Source organism: Antechinus flavipes, chromosome 3 (assembly GCF_016432865.1).
Source record: "Antechinus flavipes isolate AdamAnt ecotype Samford, QLD, Australia chromosome 3, AdamAnt_v2, whole genome shotgun sequence".
NCBI lineage: Eukaryota > Metazoa > Chordata > Mammalia > Dasyuromorphia > Dasyuridae > Antechinus > Antechinus flavipes.
Window position 1 is genome coordinate 183,500,694 of NC_067400.1, and position 25,446 is coordinate 183,526,139.

At 36.0% G+C, this 25,446-nt stretch overlaps 1 protein-coding gene across 9 annotated transcripts in view; it reads right to left on the minus strand.

The window, feature by feature from the left end:
* MAP4K4 (mitogen-activated protein kinase kinase kinase kinase 4) overlaps window positions 1–5,342 on the minus strand; it is a 227,039-nt gene extending 221,697 nt beyond the window's left edge. For 2 of the 9 annotated variants that reach the window (XM_051984343.1, XM_051984340.1), the window contains exons 1-2: window positions 4,300–5,331; window positions 3,590–3,655 (exon numbers count right to left, since the gene is read on the minus strand). In XM_051984343.1, the coding sequence (XP_051840303.1) occupies window positions 3,590–3,655; window positions 4,300–4,356 (123 nt within the window). In that variant the 5' untranslated portion in view covers window positions 4,357–5,331. Of the gene's footprint in view, window positions 1–3,589; window positions 3,656–4,299 lie in introns of all 9 variants that reach the window. The other 7 variants (XM_051984341.1, XM_051984344.1, XM_051984346.1 and 4 more) reach the window with 7 other exon arrangements.
* Window positions 5,343–25,446: the final 20,104 nt, after the last annotated feature.

The window sequence follows — 25,446 nt, forward strand, 5'->3', positions numbered from 1 at the left end:
TCTACAATCATTCCCCTAATGAAAACACTTGGCTTTATAGAACATTCTTATCTAATGTTATAAAAACAATTACACAGAAAGAAAATTCAAACAACTAAAGTAAAAATACTCTAAAGACACATAAAAGCTTAAAAAAAATTTTTTTTAAATTCCTCTTCCAACGCATTTGCAATAGACAATTAAACAATACCAGAATATGCCCTCTCACCCAAGACATACCAAATCTCTAGGAATTAAAAAAAACTTTCTTCAAAGAAAAATCAAGTGGAAAAGAATAGTTTAAGCACACTTATGCAAAGATAAACACTCAACAGACCATATTTTCAATGGCACCTTCTATCACTGCAGTTCAGCACCTTTTCTGCAAATTAAAATCTCAAGAAAATTGTCCAATAACTTAGAGATGACTTATCTAAGATCACATAGCCTGTACAGGCAATACAGAAAATAAAAGCTCTAAGTTACTCAATGCCCACTTACATTCTTACATACCCACATAATTTTTTGCATGATCCCATCTGGACTTTTAGCACTCACCAAGAATTAAAGCGGCAATAATCACTGTTACCAAATGTAAGAGTAGTGGGCTTGGGAATCAGAAAGACCAGAGTTCAATATTAAGTTGGACACTTGGACATTTACTAGCTGTCTAATACTGGACAATCAATTAGCTAGTCACTGGGCAAGTCACTGAATCAATTCAAATTCCTCATCAATAAAATGGGGCTAATAGCAGCACCTACATCCCAGGCCTATGGTGAGGAAATATTGAACTGATCACTGTAAAGCATTTAGGACAGTACCTGATACTTCATAAGCACTACCTAATACTCCCTATTACATTTATATCACCAAATTATCCAAAGAAATTTGGAAAAAATACTTTGTAAGTGTACCAAGAATTAAGTTTCAAAAATTGTTGTAAGAAAATGCAATGTTTTAAGAAAATGTTTTCTAAGATGGGAAATATTTTTCAGGTTGCACTGAGGAAATGATCTTTCCACATAGGATCACTTATGATCCAACCAAACCTCTATGTCAGTATCATCAGCTTCTTTTGTATGCCAAAATCACAGTTACCTAGAATTACTTATATTTGCATGGTTAGCAATATCCCTTCAACCTGAATAAATCTGATAGTCATAGAGACTTAAAACAAAATAGTCCAAGTACTGCCCAAATATAAGATTCAATTTTTATTTTTTTGTATTTTAGCTGAGGCAATTGGAGTTAAGTGACTTACCCAGGGTCACACAGCTAGGACGTATTAAGTGTCTGAGATCAAATTCGAACTCAGGTCCTTCTGACTGCAAAGCTGATGCTCTATCCACTTTTTCACCTAGCTGCCCCAAGATTCATTCAATTTGTTTCAAAAATCAAAAAAGGGAATTAGGGAAAGAAAAGAGAGGGAAGCAGAAAACAAATAAGGAATCCTGAGGGCAAAAAAAAAGTTTAAATAAATCTGTTTTAAAATCTTTCTAAGGATTCCAATAAAAAGCCCCTCCCCCATCCAGCTCCTTTTAACAAGTATCTTACTTTTGCAGCCCTACATGCCCAATCTCTAGTTCACCTTAATGTATTCTTTCATCGAGTTATTTTAAAACCAGGTTGATGCAAAGAATCTTTCTTGGCCTGAAATAAGCTTCCATAAAGATCCCACACTTCCCAACCCCTCTCAAAAAAAAAAAAAAAAAAAAAAACAAAAACCTGAACTAGATAAATAGGTGAACTCACTTTAGCAAAATCATCTAGAAATGTCCATTAACAACTTAGATTTGACTTCAAGAAGTGGGTTAGGGTGAGCACTCACTCTATAGTTACTATTTTGCTAGTCTTAAAGGAATTCATTCATTTAAACTAATTCATCTGGGCTTTCAGAAGCTACAACACACTAGAAAGGATACATTTTCCCAAGACTTCTAAATTGAATTAGGCAAATTTGTTTCTAGATAGAAAGCAGATTACAGTAGTTAACAATGCTCCCACTCCCTACCAAGACCTAGATAAGTTAACACTAAAAAAAAAAAAAAAGCTAATTCATTCATGAAACCATCCTCGAACATCCATTTTAATTTCAGAGGGTTCAGAATCTACTGGAGGTGAATGAAGAAAGTTCAGATGATAAAAAACATTTTCATATATATACACATATGTGTGTATGTATTTATGAATGTATGAATGAATGAAAATAAATGATTAGTCCCTGGGAAATGAGAGGGTTGACCTAAAGAATTCCTAAGGCTCACTTCCACTTATAAAATTCTAGGCTTTTAAGATTCTAAATATCCAATTTAGCCTTTAAATGAGAAAGTAAAAATACACCTGGTGATTCTAAATTTTTGTATTCTTAAGTACAAAAGGTAAAGTTTCAATATTTGTATAACCAAAACTGTTCCTGTACCAGTCAAATGCATTTGTTAGATAAAAAATAGTCGTAGAATTTTTTTTCACTAGAATGGACTGGTATATGAGTGAGAAAAAACATTACTAGAAAGGAGTGAGAACTTAACCTTTTAAGTTTTCAAAATTTTGTTCATACTTCTCAAGTTGTATAGAGTACTGGTCTGAGAGTTAGAAGATCTGGATATCAATCCCTGCTCTGAGACTTAGTATGTGAGACTTGGACAAGCCCCTTGGCGAACTTTTTTGCTCATATACAAAATGAAGGGTATGGAACTGGACAAATTTTAAATTCCCTTACCTACCTAACAGAGTTGCATGGAAAGTACTTAGCAAACCCTTAATAAAAGGCTACATAAAATAAGCTTCTTCTCTAAGATCACTTATTAATTAAACTGTACTATGTATGATAACTGTTAGTCACCCAAGGTAGCTGCTACTCATTGCAAAGTCATGCAGTCTTCAAGACCTGTCTGTTCTATTTACTGTTCATTTGGGGGGAAGAAGGGGAGGAAACAGACTAGAGATGAGTGTGATTTCTGTTTTAAATATGTACTTATTAAACAGGTTATTACTGGAATTCTGATTTTATAATGTGCACAATGTAATTCTTCCTACTTTTATTGCTTAAATCTTCTGGATTGGGGTCCCTTGTCCCCATCCCAATCAAGGTATTCATCAGTAAATACACTGTATGATAAACACCAAGCTGTTATAAAACAGTACCAGTTAATACTAAACTGCACTTTGAGCACTTGGAAGAGGTTCAAACAAGGAAACAAGATGACAATTTCAAAAAGGCCAAAGCAGTGCTTTAATATGAACCTAAGCAAAGCCTGACTATTAAAACGTTCTTGAATTTTAATTAACTTACACAAATTCAACTGGGTTTTTTAAAAATTATTTTATGAAAGCATTTCTTTTCTCTCTGTCCCACCCCTACCCTCCTATTCTTATTCTAGTACAAGCCAGAGAGAATAGTTTATTTTCCTATCTGAAAGACAGGAAATGAGGTCCGTTAAGGCCAATATGCCAGTAAACAGTATTTAGGGAGGTAAAATAAATAAATAAATAATGCGGAAAAACTCCTAAACTTTACTTGATCGGCTGGTGTAGCCAAATCGGTTAAGAACTCTTTCTGCCCTCCCCCAAAATGTCAAGATAAACAAAGAGGACCTCAGACACCAACCTTATAGACTTGTCCATAAGTGCCATTGCCAACTACTTCCACCAACTCAAAAATCCCAGCAGGATCCTGGAAAGGAAAGAAGGGAAGATTTGTTTGTTGTTGTTTTTTAAAAGGGGGAGGTGGGGTTAAAAGAGGAGAGGCATACAAAATAAATTAATTTTATCTTTAAAGCTAAGGAACAAAAAAGTTGTTTTATTGTCAAACCATGTTGTAGAGATCTGAGTACTGGGGAGGGGGGAATATGGGGCGGGGGAGGAGGGGGGGTTCTTGCCAAAAAAAAAAAAAAAAAAAAACCAGAGCAAAACACAACGGTGTCTGGAGACTGGAGGATGTTGGGTGCAGCTGTTGCGCCCTAATTTTTCCACGCACATGCCAATACATGCAAACAAAGGAAAAGCACCAGCCCAGCAGCCTCCAACTTTACCCCTCCCACCTCGCCCAAGCTTCACCACCCAGAGCGGGGCAGGAAGGGAGGCAGCAAGGCATACGGCAGAGGCCGACAGAAGCAGCACCCCCACCCTCCCATCCCCCAACCTCAGGCGCACATACACGGCAGGACCCGAGAGGGCTGGATTGGGAGGAGGGGGAGGAAGAGGAAGAAGGGAGGGCTTGGGGAAAGGAATCTCTAAACTGAAGGGAATAAGGTTAGGAGTTGGGGGGGGGGGAGGGGAGTGGAGGGAGAGATAGGCTTCATTGTCGCCTGCACTCACCCGCAAAGAGGAAAGGTCTATGTCCACCAGACTTTTTGCAGGGGAGTCGTTCGCCATCTTCTCTTTTTGCAAAAAAAAAAAAAAAAATGTATATACGTATATGTATATATTTTTAATTAAACTTGATTTTTTAAAAAAGGGCGAACTGTCGATTGCAGTAGCTCTTCACACCGAGATGATCCCCGCCAACCGGGGACTGCTCTTCATTGGGAAGCGGCGCTGAGGCTGCCCCCGCCGCCGCCGCCGCCGCTGGATTGTTCGCTTCCCGTAGAAGAGATTCCCCCCGCCCCCCGTCTGTGTGTGTGTGTACGTGTGTGTATCTGTTTGTCTGTCTCTCTGTGTATCTGTTGAAAAAAGATTAAGAGAGAAAGAAACTGGGAGCGTGGAGTGTCGGAAGCGGATTTACACCATGTTGAGGTGGCAGCAACGGCACCTAGACTCTTCCCCCACTCCCGGCTCAAGCCTCAGTCTCCTCCACGCCCAGTGGCCGTGTTAGCATTTGCAAGCCCCCCTCCTCTCTCGGAGAAACTGGCGAGGAAGGTTGAGGGTGGGGGAAAAGCAGCGGCTGGGGCCTCGGGGACTGCTCTCCGGCGGCGAGGGAAGAAAAGCACCGAACTGCTCCTCTTCTTTCTCCTGCCTGGGCGAAGTGAAGCTCACGGAAACGCCGATGCCTCCTCTTTTTTAGTCCTCCAGAAGCAACTGCTGTTGCTGTTAATGTTGCTATCGTTGCTGCTGCTGCTGCTGCTGCTCCTGCTCCTCCTCCGGTCCTGCTGCTGCCGCTGTTGCATTGGAGGGCACAACACACATCCACACTGGCCAATGACTCGGGGCTGCAGCGCTGGGGAGAGTTCAGGGACCGAGTGAGCCAGACAAAGATAACCCAGGAAGAGGAGGAGAAGAAAGAGGAGGAGGAGCAGAAAGAGGAGGAGGAGGAGAAAAAAGGACAAAAAATAGATTATGAGGAGAGAGAAAAAAAACAGCTCCCCCTTTCCTTCTCCAACAGGAAAAACCAGCGGAAACGCACACACGAACACACACACCCCAAAGCACTTCTGGGTAAACTAAAAGGGAAAAAAAAAATTCTAACCAGTTCCCTTTCTCGGTCTCCGTTTCGGAGTCGCTGCTTGAACGGATACATCAATATTCAACAGGGGTGTGGCAGAGAACAATAGATAAGTAACTCCCAGGCAGTCAGGGCATTCCCGGCCTTTCTTTGGCCAGGCTGCAAAATAGTTTTGGATTTTTTAAAACAAAAATTAAGTGGGTGGGGGGAGGAAGCGAAGCTGTAGAAACAATACCGAAGACACGAGTGTGTTGCGCTCTTGCCTGTATGTGTTGTGTTTCGAGACGGTAATATCCGAGGGAGAACCTGGAAAATCTGGAAAGCTTTGTAATAATCAAAGAAAGGAAATTAACACTTTATGGGCCATGTGTTCTGGAGCATCGTGTTTAAGATTTTAAAATACTAAAATTAAAAGGAAACTACCCTAGAGAACGACCACCCCTCACGAAACAACACAAAATACCTAACTATTAAGGGGGAAAAATATCACTTTGGCTCTTCAGGAAAGAAGAAAATTATTATCCCCCCTCCCCCATCACCTCGGGCAGTGGGTGTGTCCCACTGAGGTTGCCTGGGCCTACTTGTGTTCTCTGAGGATTGGAGAATCTTCTGGTAGCAGAATCCACCCTCCCTTCTTCCTACCTTCTCCTTATGGATACACGAGCCTGGTTCTTTTCAGACTTCCACTTATGGTTTCCTAAATATTTTTCTCTCCCAATTGTTTTCTTCAAGTTTATTACTTGGCAGGATTTTGTAATTCCAAGATTCCATTGCTAGTATCCCATTGGTACAAGGTATCTGCAACCAAAGTAGGCTCAAGAGATATTTTTTCTAACTTTTTTTTTTTTCTGATGCCATTCTATATATCTTTGTTAGTGTGTGGACCCTATTAGGGTTTTGTGCCTACAGTAGGGAAGCTGCGCTTCTCAGAAAGTCTTCTAACAGGCTCTTAAGGTAGCCTTCCCAACAAACTTGAAGTTAGGCAATTCAACCCAATTTAAACAAGAATTTATTGGATGTTTGCTATATGCTTAGTACTCTTCAAGGCAGGTTTTCATGATAATCCTTTGCTCAAATGCATGCTGTATCTAACTAATACCTACAATATAAAATCCTTAGTTTGACATTCCAAACCATCTATATCATGGTCCTCTAATCTACTATTTTCAACTTCATCCTCCCACTGCTTTCCCATCAAGAATATTCCACATAAACTAAAGAATATATTTCATTTTCCTTTAACTATGACCCTTAATATCCACAACTCTAGGCTATTCACTGTACTCTTCTTTGTTGCCAATAACAAACTTCTCTGCTCCTCTCTACCCATCAAGTTTCTATCCTGTCTTTAAGGTTCAGTTCAAATCCTGTCTCCAAAAAATCTTTTCTGACCACTTTGAACAATAATGGCCCTTTACGAAGTCACATAGCAGTTGCAAGTATAGTGCTCACCGGATTTTCCACTTACCACTTTTTTATCTTTTCACAACTAATTGTTAGTTTAATTGTAAACTCCTTGTATATACATTTATGAATGAATGAAAAATTAAGCACTTAATATGTGCCAAGTATTGTGCTCATTGCTGTGGATGGAAATGAAAAATTAACCATAAGTCCCTGCTTGCCAAGAGCTTACATTCTAGAAGAAGGAGTCTAAATGGCACTGTAATTAGAATGTTTGCTAGGCCTGGAGTCAGGAAAGTCAGAAAAACTCATCTTTGTGAGTTCAAATCTGGTGTCAGACATTTATTAGCAGGCAAATTACTTCACAATTTCCTCATCTGTAAAATGAGCTGGAGACAGAAATGGCAAACCATATAATAGCTTTGCCAAGAAAACCCCAAATAGGATCACTAAGAGTCAAACATGACTGAAAAACAACTGAATAACAACAGAGGGAGAAAACACATAGAAAGAGGAAGATTATTTTGGAAAGGGATGAGTATAGTAAGCAATCACAGAGAAGTTGCCTATCCAGGGCAAGTGACAGAATTTAATTTGCTCATGGTTCAAGATTATAGAAGTGCAAAAGGAAAGGAAAGGGTACCTTATGATTGGCAAAAGGATGGCAGTAGTGGAGGAGGAGGCTAAAAAGGAGGAAATGAGATAAAGCATTCCAACATTTCCTGAAATAGTAAAATAGTTACCAAAAAACCATATTGTGAAATGCGTTGTAGTTAACCTTGGGATCCTTTTTCCTGGAATTGGAAAGAAAGGAATAACTCATTTCTGTAACTCCTAATAATTAAAAAAAAAATATTTCATTGTCATAATGTAGGAAGAGAGTTGCTAAGAGTTTATTGCATATTAAAGGTGAAGCTCAGAGAGGTTAAATCAATTGCCTATGATCACGCTGACCTGAGTAATAAGTGAAAGAATAGAATTAAAACCCAGATCTTGTAATTCTCATACTCTTTTCACTCTACAAGATTTAAAATAATTAAGTGCCAGATGGTTATTTTAAGCAAGGGATATAGTATGAACAAAAGCTAGGTTGAGGACATGGATTGGGAGACAAGCTTTATTCCCCCTAGAGATCAAGGCTTATTGCTGGAGATAAAGTTAGATTCCCTTATTGTTCAAGATAAAGAAAAAGAGACACAGAAGGGTTGAAAGACCCTTCAGGCTCATACAGAGCTGAAAACAGAATCCAAAAATCCTGAAAATTAGTAAAACTGAAAATAATCTGTGTTTAATAATTAGGAATCTGATGGTCCAAGAGATGACTAATGATTTTAGCAAGCAATCAAATGTACATGTACCTCCTCACAAAACAAAATAGGACAGATAGGAAATAAATTTTCACCCATGCAGAACAATACATTGTAAAAACACTGTATTAAATTAATTAATTAATTTGTATTAAATTAGATCAACAGTTTACATCTACATACATTTCATTATTATTTCCTGATTTGTTTATTGTTGCAGAAATGGTAGGAGTTCTATAGTTATAATATATTTTCAGTCTAAGGAATGGACTAAGTAATTATAGAGGTTAAAGGATGTAGGAGAGATTTTCAAAGGTTAGAGTCATTTGAAGATTTGGACCTTCTTGAAAGAGAATAGATGTCAAAAAATATTTTGGAATTAATTGCAATGAGAGATGAAATAGTCATCTGTCTTCATACTGTATTTCCCCCACAAGTAAGCTCCTTAAAAGCAAGATTTGAGTTTTTTTATTTTTTATTTTTATCTTTTGATTTCTAATACTTTGCACACAGTAGGGTGCTTAATAAAATTTTGGTACATTGAATTGGATTAGATTGAATTAATTTAAATTGAATTGGATTATAAAACTGAGGTGAAGGAGGATAGAGGAAAAGAGTTAAATGTAAAAAAGAAATTCATCTCCCTACTTACCTAGGAATAATGGAAAGAGAAATGGATCTGGAAATCAGAAAAACTCATGTTCTTTTTTTTTTTTTTTTTTAATTTAATAACTTCTTATTGACAGAACCCATGCCAGGGTAATTTTTTATAATTTTCCCTTGCACTCACTTCTGTTCCGGTTTTTCCCCTCCCCCAGATAGCAAGCAGTCCTATACATGTTAAATAGGTTACAGTATATCCTAGATACAATATATGTGTGCAGAACCAAACAGTTCTCTTGTTGCACAGGGAGAATTGGATTCAGAAAGTAAAAATAACCCGGGAAGAAAAACAAAAATGCAAGCAGTTTACATTCATTTCTCAGTGTTCTTTCTTTGGGTGTAGCTGTTTCTGTCCATCCTTGAGCAACAGAAACTGAGTTAGATCTCTTTGTCGAAGAAATCCACTTCCATCAGAATACATCCTCATACAGTATCGTTATTGAGGTATATAATGATCTCCTGGTTCTGCTCATTTCACTTAGCATCAGTTCATGTAAGTCTCACCAGTCCTCTCTGTGTTCATCCTGTTTGACCTCATGTTCTTATACATAATTTAATATGATTGATGACATTTTTATATTCTTTTTTTAAAGTTTACCAAGAATAAGGTCCCACTCTTAATACTTCTTAATGATGAAGAGGTTATCTTGGGTTCTCAGAGGCCATGACATCAGAACACTAATCAAACAAGAATTGCTTTAAGTGGGAGCCAGTGATAGACTGGAGATCAATCTACCTATCTTGGAAGTCCTAAACAATTTAATTCCAGAGAGGACCATCACCAAATAAGCAGGAGGTTGATTTTTGGAGAGTGGCAGGATGAGGATAGGAAGGATGGCAGGGAGGGTGGCAGGGAAGGTGAGTGAGACAGTCATTCTGTAGCAACTCCTACTAAATCAAAGAGGGCCATTCAAAGGTGGTGCACCCACAGTAATTAAATAATCTAATATAAAATAACTAATCATTAAAAAAAAAAATAAATGTATACCATACAAAACATTTTCCTCACAGTAAACCTAAGGAATGCAAAGTATAAGTTATTTATCCCATTTTTTATAGTTATGAAAACTGAGGCTTAGTGATAGCATATCCATTTTAATTCTTCACATCCATTCTATACTCTTTCCATGCTTCTTTTCCTTAACTTCGGCACAATCTCTTTGAGACTCATTCTCTTCTTTAAATGGAAACAATAACTACCATAGCCATCTTATAGAATTGTAAGTGTTATATAAACATAAATAGTTATTGTAATTCTTGAGGAGTCAAAAAACTTAAATTATAGTGATCTGACCTCTGCTATTGCCCCAGTTACTGGAAAAATAATTTAGATTATTTGTATCTCATGTTATTTATTAAGGCATTTATTAAATACTTACTGTATGCCAATCATTGTGCTAGATATCCAGAAAACAAAACAAAAAAGTCCCTGTCTTTAAGGAGTTTATAGTATATGGGAGTGATACAACATATACACTGAGGGATTGGATTTTGTTTTGAATCTAAAACATTTCCAAAGTAATTTTGGGGGAATAGTACTAATAAATGAGGAACAATTGGGGTGGGAATTATGTCAGAAAAAGCTTCATGAAGGAAGTAAGTCTTGAGCTGAGCCTTGAAAGAATCTATAGATTCCAAGAGATGAGGAAGAACATTCTAGACATAGGAAATAGTATAAAATCAGAAGATGGAGTTTTGCATTAAATTTTATGATTGAATTAAAAAAGTGGTCTCTCTACAAGTCATTCTCCAATTGATAAATAGTCAAAGGATATGAACAGACAATTTTCAGATAAAGAAATTGAAACCATTTCTAGTTATATGAAAACATGCTCTAAATCACTATTGATTGAAGAAATGCAAATTAAGACAACTTTAAGGTACTGCTACACACCTTCTCAGATTGGCTAAGATAGGAAAGTTAATGACAAATGTTGGAGACCATGTGAGAAAACTGGGACACTAAAACATTTAGGGGAGTTGTCAACTGATCCAACCATTTTGAAGAACAATTTGAAACTATGTCCAAAGGGTTATCAAATAGTGCATACCATTTGATCCAGCAATGTCTCTACTGGGCCTATATCCCAAAGAGATCATCAAAAAAAGGGAAAAGGACTCACATGTGCAAAAATGCTTGTAATAACCCTTTTTGTGGTGGCAAGAAACTGGAAACTGAGTGGATGCCCATCAGTTGGAGAATGGATGATTAAGTAATGAAATATAAGTGCTGTGGAATATTAATGTTCTATGAGAAATGATCAGCAAGATGATTTCAGAAATACCTGGAGAGACTTGCATGAACTAATGCTAAGTAAAGAAAATAGAACCAAGAGAACATTGTACACAGTAAAAAGAAAATTATGTGATGAGCAACTGTGATGGATTTGGCTCTTTTCAACAATGAGGTGATTCAGGTCAATTCCTATAGACTTATGAAGGAGAGAGCCATCTGCATCCAGAAAGATATGGGAACTGAATGTGAAGCACAACATAGTATATTTGCCTTTTTTGTTGTTTGCTTGCTTTTTGTTTGTCTTTTTTTTTCTTTTTGATTTGGATTTTCTTGTGTAGCATAACTGGAAATATGTATAGAATTGCATATGTTTAACATATATTGGATTACTTGCTGTCTAGGGGTGAGGTGGGGGAAGGAAGGGAGGGAGATTGGAACACAAGATTTTATAAGGGTGATTTGAAAAAACTATCTTTGTATATATTTTGAAATTTTAAAAAATTATTATTAAAAAATAAAATAGTGGTTTCTCATTTGTGAGCTATGCCTCCCCCCACCCCCAACACAGGTCTGATAGTTATCATATGGAAAGCCAGAATATATATATATATATATATATATATATATATATATATATATATTTTAAATCAGCAGCTATAAGAAGACATACCTATCATTTCTCTGCATATTTGGAGGACCTTATTCTTTATCTTAAGGAATGGGCTGTTTAGGAGAGGGAGAGTGGGAAATGTAGGTGATGCAACAACAAAAGGTATCAATAAAATTTATTTTTTAAAAAGACTTTATATTCAGACATTTTGGAACCTCCTAGACTCAATGTGTCAAAAGTATCAGCAGAAACTTTTCTCCAACTTCAACAGATACAATTTAATCTAGGTGGCACTTTTAATCACTAACCTGTTCCTACTCAACAGAAAAGTTCCAAAATAGGTCATTTCCATTCCCATACTCATCTCTTGGTGTATGGGGGGTGGAAGGGTGGGGAGTAGAGAGTGGGTTGTGTGTAGGTGTACGAATACACACACAAACACTCTCTCTCTCTCTCTCTCTCTCTCTCTCAATTCTCCCCTGAGCAGGCAGCAAATTATGACTTTCAAAGAGGGGTAGCTTCTCTCCTTTGACCCCCATCTCTCTCTGCAGGACACTTCTTTCTTCCTCTCTGAAAGGTCAAAAATCAAGTCTACAGACTTCATCTATAATAAACTCTGATTCCAGTATTTATTCTATCTTTTGGGTCTGAATTATATAACCATAACACATGGAATCAATTATTCACAGTGACAAAGGTAATTAACCATAAATGACCCAAGTTTCTAGTCAAGGCTGGGGAATATTGCATTTGAATTTCATAATAGTAAAGAAGATGCTGATTGATATTCAACAAGCATATATCAAAGTACCTATTTTTGTCAGGTACTATATGTTAAGCACTGGGCACACAAAGATAAAAACAAAATAGTTCTTGTTCTCAAAGAGCTTTTATTCTTCTAGTAAGTAACAATTGCCAGTGTGAGGAACAAAGTTGATTCCAGACCTTCTTCAAGGCAGAATTTGCAGAACAAACATGCATGGCCCCAAATATTCGCTTAAACTGACTACAGCATATGTTTAGAAAAATTGCACATATTTAACCCTATATTGGATCATTTGCCATTGAACCCATCACCTCTCCTGTGACACAGAGATCCTCAGATATAGAATTACTAGAAGCCTAAGAAAGGAATAGTTTGCATTTTTTAAATTCATCACAGCAACACTTCTGTGACAAGAGTGAACACTACAGTACAGTTCCCACTCAATAAAGCTTAATGTTTACTCATGCCTCCAGTAGAAAGTTGTTTTGTTGTTGTTGCTGCAAACTGATCGTGGAATTTGTCACTCTTTTACTTAGATAGGGTCCTGGCCTCCAGGAGAAGACAGAAACTCTAAGAACCAGTGATTTTCTCTATTTCAGACATCCTAATGTGTTTCCCCAATAATAAGACCTATCCTGAAAATAAGCCTTCCCCTTACTGTGTAAGATTCCTCTAAAATAAGCCCTCCCCTGAAAATAAGCCCTATTGAGATTGCTACTGTAGTGAAGGTGATCCCCCGTGCTACATGCTACATTACGGTACCCTCTGTATGCACCATCCCCTCCTCCTCCCCCGGGTGAAACGCACTCCATGCTCCGAGTTGCATCCAATCAGAGCTGCAGCAGTGAGCGCGTCATCCTGTTCTTCCCCAGTGATTTGTTTGCTGGCACCATTGAGAGCAGTGCCGCGGAGGAGAGCTGAGGCAGGACAACATAAAAACCCAGTATGTAAGCGGGAGTGAGGGGGCATAATGGAGGATCAAAGGGGCATGATGGAGGATAAAAGAAGAACTCAGGGGGCATGATGGAGGATAAAAGAAGAACTCAGCCAGCACTCACCGCACTAAAGAAATGAAGAACTTCCTTGCAGAGAGAAGAATAGATCAAGTAATGATTCCTGCAGGAATGACTGCCTATCTCCAGATCCTTGATATTGCAATAAACAAGCCATTCAAGGACCATTTGTGCATGGAAGTCAATGACAACATTGAAAATAGAATGGAAAGAAATCAGCATGGAAACTTTGTGAAGCCCTGTCTGCAAGAAGTCGTGACTTGGGTGAAGAAATCATGGGATAAAATTACTGACAGCTGTGTCGCCAAGGCACTACGAGCAGGTTACCTGGATAAGACATGTTCATTTAAAGAGAGCTATATTGCTGGACATGACAGATTGGATCCACTTCTTATAGAGGTGCAAGACATCCAGGAAGGAATTCAGGATATGGACACTTATGACGATGTTGTTGAAGAAGATGACATGATCATTATTGAATAAAGGTACTTTTTTGTTCACATTTACCTGTTTATTAAAATTGCTGTCAATGTTCATTAAAATAAGCCCTCCCCTGAAAATAAGCCCTCTGGTGTTTTTCTGTCTAAAAAATAATAATAAGACAGTGTCTTATTATCGGGGAAACACGGTATCACCAGAAAGGACACATAGCCCCTTACTGCCAATGCTAGTACTTCAAAGCAGTGCAAGTGGGCTCTATGATTAACTCCAGGTAAGAACAGTGGCAACATTATATCTTAGTATCTCAATAACCTTTACCATGATACCCCTGTGCTATAGATGTCTTTAGACATTTCCTGAGACAAACATCCTGTCTCATTCTCACTTTTTTAGCCTATCAATCCTAGAAACACAGACAGTCAGAGCAACTAAGCTAGTAGAACTGATTTTATGCAACAGATGTGTTGTAGGTGAAGATGGAAAGGATAACATTTAAGTGAACACAAGAGGAACTCATCTTTTAAAAAAGATCTCGTTCATAAAGTGTACTATTTTAAAAAAGAATAATCCTTCTTTCCTTATTAATTTCCTTTTAAATCTCCAGGTATACATATACAATGGGGATAAACTGGAACCATTCCCAATAAGATCAGGGATGAAACAAGGTTGCACACTATAACCATTACTATTCAATGTTGTATTAGAAATGCTAGCTTTAGCAATAAGAGGAGAAAAAGAGATTAAAGGAATTAGAATAGATAATGAGGAAACCAAATTAACACTCTTTGCAGATGATATGATGGTATAGTTAGAGAAACCTAGAGAATCAACTAAAAAGCTATTAGAAATAAGCCACACCTTTAGCAAAGTTGCAGGATATAAAATAAATCCACATAAATCATCAGCAGTTTTATATATCACTCACAAAATCTAGCAGCAAGAGATACAAAGAGAAATTCCATTTTAAATTACTGTTGATAGTATAAAAAATTTTGGGGAATCCATCTGCCAAAGGAAAGTCAGGAAGTATATGAGAAAAATTACAAAACACTTTCCACACAAATAAAATCAGATCTAAACAACTAGAAAGATATCAAGTGCTCTTGGATAGGTCAAACGAATATAATAAAGATGACAATATTACTTAACCTAATTTATTTATTTAGTGCTATACTGATCAAACTATTTTAAAATATTTTAAAATAACAATAAAATTCATCTGGAAGAACAAAAGGTCAAGAATTTCAAGGGAATTAATGAAAAAAATGCAAATGAAGGTGGCCTAGCTGTACCAGATCGAAAATTATATTATAAAGCAGTGGTCATCAAAACAATTTGGTACTAGCTAAGAAATAGAAGAGTCAATCAGTGAAATAGGTTAGGTTCACAGGACAAAATAGTCAATAGCTATAGCAATCTAGTGTTTAACAAACCCAAAGACCCCAGCTTTTGGGATAAGAATCACTGTTTGACAAAAACTCCTGGGAAAATTAGAAACCAGTATGGCAGAAAGTAGGTATAGACCCACACCTAACACTGAATACCAAGATAAAGTTGAAATGGGGTCATAATCTAGACATAAAGAATGATATTATAAACAAATTAGAAGAATATAGGATAGTTCACCTCTCAGACCTGTGAAGGAAGAAGGAATTTGTGACCAAAGAAGAGCTAGAGATCATTATTGATCACAAAATAGATAATTTTGATTATATTAAGTTAAAAAGTTTTTGTACAAACAAAACTAATGTAGACAAGATTAGAAAGGAAGCAATAAACTGGGAAAACATTTTTACATTCAAAAGTTCTGATAAAGGCCTCATTTCTAAAGTAAATAGAGAGCAATTTGGAACTATACTAGAAAAGTTATCCAACTGTGCATACCCTTTGATCCAGCAGTGTTTCTACTTGGCTTATATCCCAAAGAGATCATAAAGGAGGGAAAGGGACCCACATGTGCAAAAATGTTTGTGGTAGCCCTTTTTGTAGGAGTAAGAAACTGGAAACTGGATGAATAGATGCTCATCAATTGGAGAATGGCTAAATAAATTATGGTATATGAATGCTATGGAATATTATTGTTCTGTAAGAAACAACAAGTAAGAGGATTTCAGAGAGGCCTGGAGAGACTTACATGAACTGATGCTAAGTGAAATGAGCAGAACCAGGAGATCATTGTCCATGGCAACAATAAAATAATATGAAAATCAATTCTTATACACATGGCTCTCTTCAACAATGAGATGATTCAAAACAGTTCTAATTCTTCAGTGATGAAGAGAGCCATCTACACCCAGACAGAGGACTGTGAGAACTGAGTGTGGTTCACTACATAGCATTTTCACTCTTTTTGTTATTGTTTGCTTGCATTTTATTTTGCCTTACTTTTTCTCTTATGTGGCACAATAATTGTATAAATATGTATGCATATATTAGATTTAACATATATTTCTACCATGTTTAACATATATTAGCGTGACAGGGGTCCTCAAACTTTTTAAATAGGGGGCCAGTTCACTGTCCCTCAGATTGTTGGAGGGCCAGACTATAGTAAAAACAAAAACTTTGTTCTGTGGGCCTTTAAATAAAGAAACTTCATAGCTCTGGGTGAGGGGCATAAATGTCCTCAGCTGCCACATCTGGTCTGCTGGCCGTAATTTGAGGACCCCTGAATTAGACTATTGCCATCTAGGGGAGGTCATGGGGGAAAGGGTTTGTAAGAGCTAATGTTGAAGAATTGTCCAGGCATATGTTTTGAGTTTAAAAAAAAAAAAAAGGTTTAATAAAAAATAAGTAAATAAATCTCCAGATATAACTAAAACCTCCCACTTTTGAAGTTATTCTACTTCATTTGCATTTCATTTATGCTTTTAACCTACCAAGTTCTGAATTAGAGTTTTGGGTTTTTGTTTTTTATCATATCTTCCTTTCTAGACTATAAGCTCCTAAAAGTCAAGTTTGTCCTTTTCATTTTTGAATTTCCCTCAGTAATACCAAGCACAGTGTTTTGGGCACCATAGGGACTTAATAAATGCCTAAAGAATTTGTTAAAGTAAACAGAATCTGTTAAATGCTTTGTATAATTCATATCTCCCCATATATCATTGCTTAAATTGAAGTACATCTGGAAAAATTCTAAGATTTGATATGTCAAAACTACTGTTAACCCAGAAATGAGGTGGATGGTAGCACTTGAGACTGGAAAGGGAGGACAGGTCAAATTCATAGAAATCTTCTGGAGGAAGGCCATGGAATTGTTAGGTATATCTGATTATGGTTAATGATGGTCAAATGCCAGAGCAGCCTACCTGACTGGAAATGAGAATGAGTAGAGCTAGTAATAAATAACTGATATATTACTTTAGGGTTTACTAAGTACTTTACATTAATCAACTCATTTGATCTTTGTAATGACATTTAGAGAAGTGAGATGGGTTTTTTCTTCATCTAAACCTATGATTTCCTTGATGTGAGGAACTGCTGATGCAGAAAATTCCTTAATTGATACAAACCAATTAATCAAACAAAAAACATTTATTGAAACACTTACTATGTACTAGACTCTATATAGTTCTGAGACTATAGGCAAAATAATAAAAATAACTATAACTAGATTTATATAGTGTTTTAAAGTTTGCAAAGCACCTTACAAATATTATCTCATTTTATCTTCATAACAACTCCAAGAAGTAGATGCTATTAAGCTAAGCTAATTATCTAAGGTTGGATTTGAACACCTTACAAACATTATTTCATTTCTCACAACAATATTGGGAAGTAGGAGCTGTAATTGTGCCTGCATATAGATGGAAAAACCAAAACTAAACATTAAGTGATATTAAGTGGTCATTCAGCTCAATGGTCTCTGAAGCTGATTTGAACTCCCTGCCTTCTTAATTCCAGGCCTAGTATTCCATTCCCTTCCACCACTTAATTATCCTCAAATAGCTAACATTTAATAGAGGGAGAAAACATATATATTTAAAGGTATATACAATGTATACCTAAAATTTTAGGGAGTAGGAAAAAGCCACTAGCAGCTGAGTATGGGAAAAAGTTTTTATCAAGAAGAAACCACTTGGGGCAGCTAGATGGCTCAGTGCAAAGAGCACCAACCCTGAAGTCAGGAGGACCTGAGTTCAAATTTAGCTGTGTGATCCTGGGCAAGTCGCTTAATCCCAATTGCCTCAGCCAAAAAAAAAAAAAAAAAAAAAAAAAGGCACTTAAAGTGAGTCCTGAAGGAAACTATAGATCCTAGAAGATACAGGTGAGGGGGAAGGCATATGTATAATGTATGTTATGTGTGTTTATATACACATATATAACTTTCTTTAACAGATACAACTTGTGTATATGTGTAGATACATGATATAACTTTCTTTTTTTGCTGAAGCAATTGGGGTTAAGTGACTTGGCTAGGGTCACACAGCTAGGAAACCTTGTCTGAAAGCTGGATTTGAACTCAGGTCCTCCTTATTTCAGGGCTTGTGCTCTATCCTCTGTGCCATGTAGCCATCTCTGTTTACTAACTTTCAGTGCCTTAAGATCTAGACAACTCTCTGACCATAAATTGTGGATAAGAAATTGATCTGTAACATGTAGTCTTGAAGAGATGCCTGGAGCACTGAAAGTTTAAGTTCAATTCAATTCAGTTCAATTCAACAATTATTTATTAAGTGCCTAGTAAATGCTAGGCACTATGCTAAGTAAGCACTGGGGATACAAAAAGATGACAACATGGGGGAATCTAATATATGGGGAAGACAACCTGAAAACAAATAAATACAAAGCAAGGTTTACATTTGGATAATAAGAAATAATTAAAAGAAGGAACAAACTGGAATTAAGAGGGGTTGGAGAAGGCTTCTTGTAGAAGATGGGGTTTTAATTGGGACATAAAGGAAACCAAGGACAGCTAGATGGCACTGTGGATAGAATCCTTGCTGATCCTAAAGTCAGAAAGACTTCTCTTCCTTAGTTCAAATCCAGCCTCAAATATTTGTGATCTTGGGCAAATCATTTAACGCTGTTTATCTCAGTTTCCTCATTTGTAAAATGAGTTAGAGAAGGAAATGGCAAACCCTTCAGCTTTGCAAAAACAAAAAATCCCAAACCCAAATGGGGTCACAAAGAATTGAACATGAATGAAAAATAACTGAACAACAAAAAGGAAGTCAATAGTTAGAGTACAGGAAGAGCATTCTAGGCATGGAAGATAGCCAAAAAAAAAAAAAAAAAAATGCCCAAAATTAAGAGATAGAGTGTCTTCTTCATGGAACATGCAGGAAGTCAGTGTCATTGGATCAAAGAACAAATTTCACAGTTGCTATGTTTCAGAAACAAGTATTAATCCAAGTCATCCTGACTCCAAAGCCAGGACTTTCTTCCCCAAGGTACATTGCTTCCCAGGTAAGTATTATTATCCTCATTCTTATATATGAGATCCAGAGTTGTTAACATTAGTTATTTGACTAATAATTCCAAAAATTAGGATTTGAATGCAGGTATTCTGATTACAAATCTAGTGCTTTTTTTCTATATCATAAGATAGATGCTCTGAACCCAATGAGGATAGATCTTGTGAAGTAGACGCCGAATAGTTCTCTCTAATGTTCAGATACTAAACATGTCACTATTACAATAGTATTATGTTTGTGAATATGATACATCAAGCTTTTGTCGATATGTATCACTATCTTTATCTAAGATTTCTGACAACCACAATCATGTCATTAGTGATGCAGTTTGGCCAATCCTTTCAATTAATTATGATGATCCTAATTGCAAATCCTTCTAAAATATCCTCTGTAACAAGAATTAGGGGGTAACATAATGACAGTATGCTATAAGTTACTGAATTTAGGAATTGTAAAATTTGAGGTTATTCCTAAAATCATTTTATTGTTAAGTTAATTAGTTATGTCCAACTCTCTGTGACTCAGTTTAGGTTTTTCTTTGCAAAGATACTACGTTTCCTTCTCCAACTCATTTTACAGATGAGGAACTAAGACAAAATGAATTCAGTGACTTGCCCAGGATCACACAGCTGGTATATGGGGATGAATTTGAACTCATGCAGAAGCATACTTCCTAATTCCAAGTCCAGTGCTCTCTCTACTACACCACCTAGCTTGCTACCTAAAATAACAAACCATATATAAAAAGTACTCTGCAAACTTTTAAAAGCTATATAAATGCTAGTTAGCAGTTTCACTCTTATGTTAAGATTCATGACTACCTAGAGCTACCCGTAGTGCCTAACAAAGTGTCTTGCTCATAGTAGACTCTTAATAAATGTTTGATGATTGATTAATTGAATATCAATATAGATATGATTCAGCTAGGAGTAGGTCAACATTTATTGGTTGTGAAACAATGATCTTTAAGACTACCCAGATTACATGCTTCTGTTCTTAAGCACCAACAGGACTTTTGATCACAATGAGGGTTTGTTTTATAATTAATGATGATAATAGGGAAAAGAATGGTGATAGATCAGTGCAAATCCTACTATTAGAAAAGTAACTCAGAAAGGAGTGTCACTTTCAGCTACAAAACTCCATCACTTGTCAGCTTTATGATCTTGAACAAATTATTTCTCCTTTCATTATCCTCATCTACAAAAGGAGAAACTGGACATACTAACTTTAAAAAAATTGATAATCCTAAAGAATATCATCACTGTTACAGTATTATATTTTATACAGTAGCATCTACTATCATCCACGAATGGCCTACTTTGATGTGTCATCATGGGTGACAGTAATTGAGTTTTCAAAGTCAGTGTCAGTAAACTACAAGTTCTAGCAGATTCTTGTCAAAGTGGGAAGATCTTCAAGTATAGGACTGGTGGCAATCTAAATGTCTGTGGTCTAAACCCAGCTAAGTTCAAAAATACCCATTATCAGAAATTTGGTCCACAAGCTAATTCTGGGGTTTTTGGGGGGTGTAGTGATTTATGAAAGAGACAAAAACACAAAATAATCCTGCCATATCTAGGTTGCTTCTCCTTTAAGCAAAATATCTAAGATTGATATTTTAGTGAATCTGGCTGAGTCATAAGAGAGCATGACAAGTACTTGTTTTTGTGACCAATCAAATATGTCCACTTTAGCTGGTAATGTCATATAAGCCATCACCACTTTGGTGATATTGAGTTGGACAAATTTTCTGCCACTCTCTATACTTTGGAATCCTAATCTATTATAGAGAGCTTCATTTTTGAATTCTCTAGTTTACATACTCATCTCAATTCTTTGGAGCTTAGCTCTCTTCAGACATCCTAGTTCTAATCAAGTCTGCCTTATGAAATTATACTTGCCTCTCTCTCTCTCCAAATTCTAATTTTGCATACCTGTCCAGGTAGTTACTCTTCCCTTTGCCCACAGTCTTTCCTAATATCGGGTGCATGTTAGCCCTGCCCAGGTAAAACATGAGGTAGAGGGCTTATATAATCACAGATTTTAAAACATCTACAAACATTCATGTAATCTGGGTAGTCTTAAAGATCATTGTTTCACAACCAATAAATGTTGACCTACTCCTTGCTGAATCATATCTATATTGATATTCAATTAATCAATCATCAAACATTTATTAAGAGTCTACTATGAGCAAGACAGTTTGTTAGGGGTTATGGATAAAAATACCACACACACACACACACACACACACACACACACACACACACACACACAAAATAGTCCCTATTCCCAAGGAGTTTAAATTTGTAATGTTAATCTTGCCATAAACAAAATCAGAAGACAGTTGCAGTTATACAAGACTTGTGCATGTTCATAGGACCAGGGTTAGGACTGGAAGGAATCTGAAAGAACATGAGGCCACCTAACAATGCCACGTTTTTATAGATGAGCAATTAAAGTCTAAATGATTTATCTAAAATTAGAAAATAATAATATTAATAAGAAACACTCATATAGTATTTTAAGGTTTGCAAAGTGCTTTACATGTGGTGAATCATTTTATCCTCATTACAATCCAAGGTGGTAAATGCTATTATTTTCCCCATTTTACAAATGAGGAAATTGAGGCAAAAGTCAAGTAACTTTTCCAGAGACACATAATTAGTAAGGAGCTGAGACTGAATTAGAAATCAGTTGAATGGCCCAGTGAATAAAGCAAAGGGCCTAGAATCAGGAAGACTCTTCATCATGAGTTCAAATTCAGCCTCAGATACTTCCTGGCTGTGACCTGAATGAATCATTTCATCTTATTTGCTTCAACTTTTCAATTGTAAAATGAAGTGGAAGAAGAAATGACAAACCACTCCAGTATCTTTGCCAAGAAAATTCCAAATAGGGTCACAGAGAGTCAGAAACAATTGAATAACAATGTTCTTACTCCAGGTTTTCTTACTCCAGTTTTCTATTTACTATTCCATCTTGCTGCCTAATCAAGTAATAAACATCAGGTATGGAATCTAAATCCAGGGCTTGACTTCAGAGCTAGAAGAAAGGTGAATAAATGAGTGAGCAAAAGTCATTGCATTTTGTACCAAAAGATAAAAAGGAAACAATGCTATGAGGGCCTTGGTCATCTTCTCTTTCATGGTTCCTGATGAGTGTAAGCAAATAAGATACTATGAGCATACTTATAGCACAATGCACAATATAGAGAATAGAGTAGACAACTTTTTTGAATAACTTCACTGAAGTTTCCAAGCTAAGTTCAACATAAATGCCTTGAAATTGCAATATGAATGTGGCCTGATAGTGATTCTTACATTCAAAAATATAGCCTAGTATCAAGAAATAAAAAAGACTAGAATTATAGACTACTCAAAAGATTCATGTAGATACATGAGATTACTTTCTTGTTCAAAAAGCTAGAAGGTATTTACCAAGATTCAAACAATACCATTAAAAAGTATAATTGGCAAAATCAAGATAGGAAATGAATAGTTATAGCCATAACAGTAAAGCAAATATCAAAATCAATACTGAATTAGAAGAAAAAAAGAAAAAATAACAATTACAATAGTTCTACCTCCTATTTTAGACATCTATTGAATCTAAAGAAAAAAAAATTAGATATTGGGAAGGGGACAGGAAGGACCCAGATATGATCAAAGAGTTAATCAACAAGTTTTATTAAGTACAAGAATGAAACAAACGGAACAATTTTTATTCTTGTAATATGCATCATTTACCCTGGAAACCTGAATCTAATACTTTTTGAGTGATATACCTTGACTTGAGAACAATAGAATTTAATTTCTGTATCCCTAAGGGCCCAGAGTTTCTTTAAAAATATAAGCTAGGGACAGTTAGGTGGCGCAGTGGATAGAGCACCAGCCTTGTAGTCCTCTGACTACAAGTTCAAATATAACCTCAAACATTTAATACTTCCTAGCTGTGTAACCCCGGGCAAGTCACTTAGCCCCAATTGCCTCAGCAAATAAATAAATTATATATATGAAATGTGTGTGTGTGCGTGCGTGTGTGTGTGTATGTATGTATAAACTAGCATAAATAAAAGCAATGTAATCAAAATTATAGGGAAAGCAGAAAACTAGGAGTGGGGGCAGATTTTGCAATATGTATTCCTGATAAAGGCCTCATTCTCAAATATAAAAGTCATTCCCCAATTGATAGGTGTTCAAAGAATATGAACAGTTTTCAGACAACAAAATCAAAGTGATCTATAGTCATATAAAAATGTTCTAAATCACTAAGGATGAAAGAAATGTACATTAAAACAACTCTGAGATATTACTTTACATCTATCCAAGTGACTAATATAACAAAAATAGAAAATTATGGATACTGGAGGGAATGTAGAAAAACTGGGACAATGTTTCATTGATGGAGTTGTGAACTGACCTAACCATTCTGGAGAGCAATTTGGAATCACTCTCAAAGGACTATAAAACTGTGCATACCCTTTGACTCAGCAATATCACTGTTAGGTCTATATTCCAAAGACATCAAAAAAGGGAGAAATGACCTATTTCTTTTTTTGTGGTGGCAAGAATTGGAAAATGAAGGAATACCTGCCAATTAGGGAATGGATAAACAAACTGTGGCATATAATTGTAATGTATTACAAAAAATAACAAGCAGGATGATTTCAGAAAAACCCTTAAAGACTTATATGAACTGATACAAAGTGAAGTGAATAGAACCAGGAGAACAATATACACAGTAATAGCAGTATTTGTTTGATGAAGAACTATGAATGACTTAGCTATTCTTAATAATACAATGATCCAAGATAATCCCAAAGGATTAATGATGAAACATACTATCCAACTCCTAAGAACTAATATTGTTTGAATACAGACTGAAGCATGTTATTTTTCGCCTTCTTTTATTCTTTGTGTTTTATTCAACTCTTCTTATACAAAATGACTAAAATATGATTGCACATAGTTTAAAAAAAAAAGATTATTTAAAGCTTAAAAAAGTTACAAGCTAGCTCAAATATGTGAACTCTATCATCAACATAGCAAGAATTTAGTCATCCTCCCTATTGCTGCTCATAGACCATGCTGGGAAAAAGGAACTTTCATTTATTGTCCAAGGTGTCATCATGTCTTGTTCAGGGAAAAGCAGAAGAGAAAAAGTCTTGTGTCTTCAAAGGGCCACATGCTAAGGAGGTAAAAATAGAAATTCTTTCCCATTTCTTGTTAGAGTTTACCTTTTTTTTTTTTTTTTTTTTTTTTTTTTGAGGCAATTGGGGTGAAGTAACTTGCCCAGATGAATTCTTTTTTTTTTTTTTTTTTTTTTTTTTTTTTGCTGAGGCAATTAGGATTAAGTAATTTGTCTAGGGTCATACAGCTAGGAAGGAATAAGAAGTGTCTGAGGCCATATTTGAACTCAGGTCCTTCTGACTTGAAGGCTGATGCTCTATTCACTGTGCTATCTATCTGTCCCTTAAGATTAACACATAAGTTTAACTAAAATTTAACTAATACAGAGTAATCACCACAACAAAAAGATCGAAAGAATCCCCCAAAAATCCCAGCCAGCAAATTCTTAATCTTTTTTTGCTACATATAAGGAAATAAACACAATTTTCCAGTTTAAAATATAAGCTATAATGGATGATAGCAAAGTTACCTTACAAAACAGCAAAAAAACAAAAACAAAAAACAGATTCTGCAGAGATCTTGTTGTGACCCCCCAGTTGAAATTAGAATACCCAGAGAAAATTTATAAATTTTAGAATCAAAATATCACAGAATCTCTAAGTTGAAAGAAACCTCAGAAGTCATTAAAAATTCTCCTCTAGAATATAAATGTTTATATAGCCTTTCCTTTAAATTATACAGTGAAGGGAAATCAACTACTTTCCTAACCCATGACACTTATATAAAATTCAGATCATATTATGTCTAAATTTGCCTCTCTAAAACTGCTTCTATTTCTGCGGACAAAAATAACCTTCTTCCACTTGAAAGGCCTTCAGATACTTAGAAAAAACCATCATGTCCCTAATTAGATCTCATTTTCTCCAAGAGAAACATCCCTTCTAGTTTAGCCCATCTGTATGTGAGTACACTTTCAGACCCTTCACCATCCTGTTTGACCCCCTCTAAAAGCTTCCCATGTTATCAATGTTTCTCCTAAAATGTTATATTTTCTCTTTTCTCCTTCCCTTTTAATCTAAAGATCCTTTGATT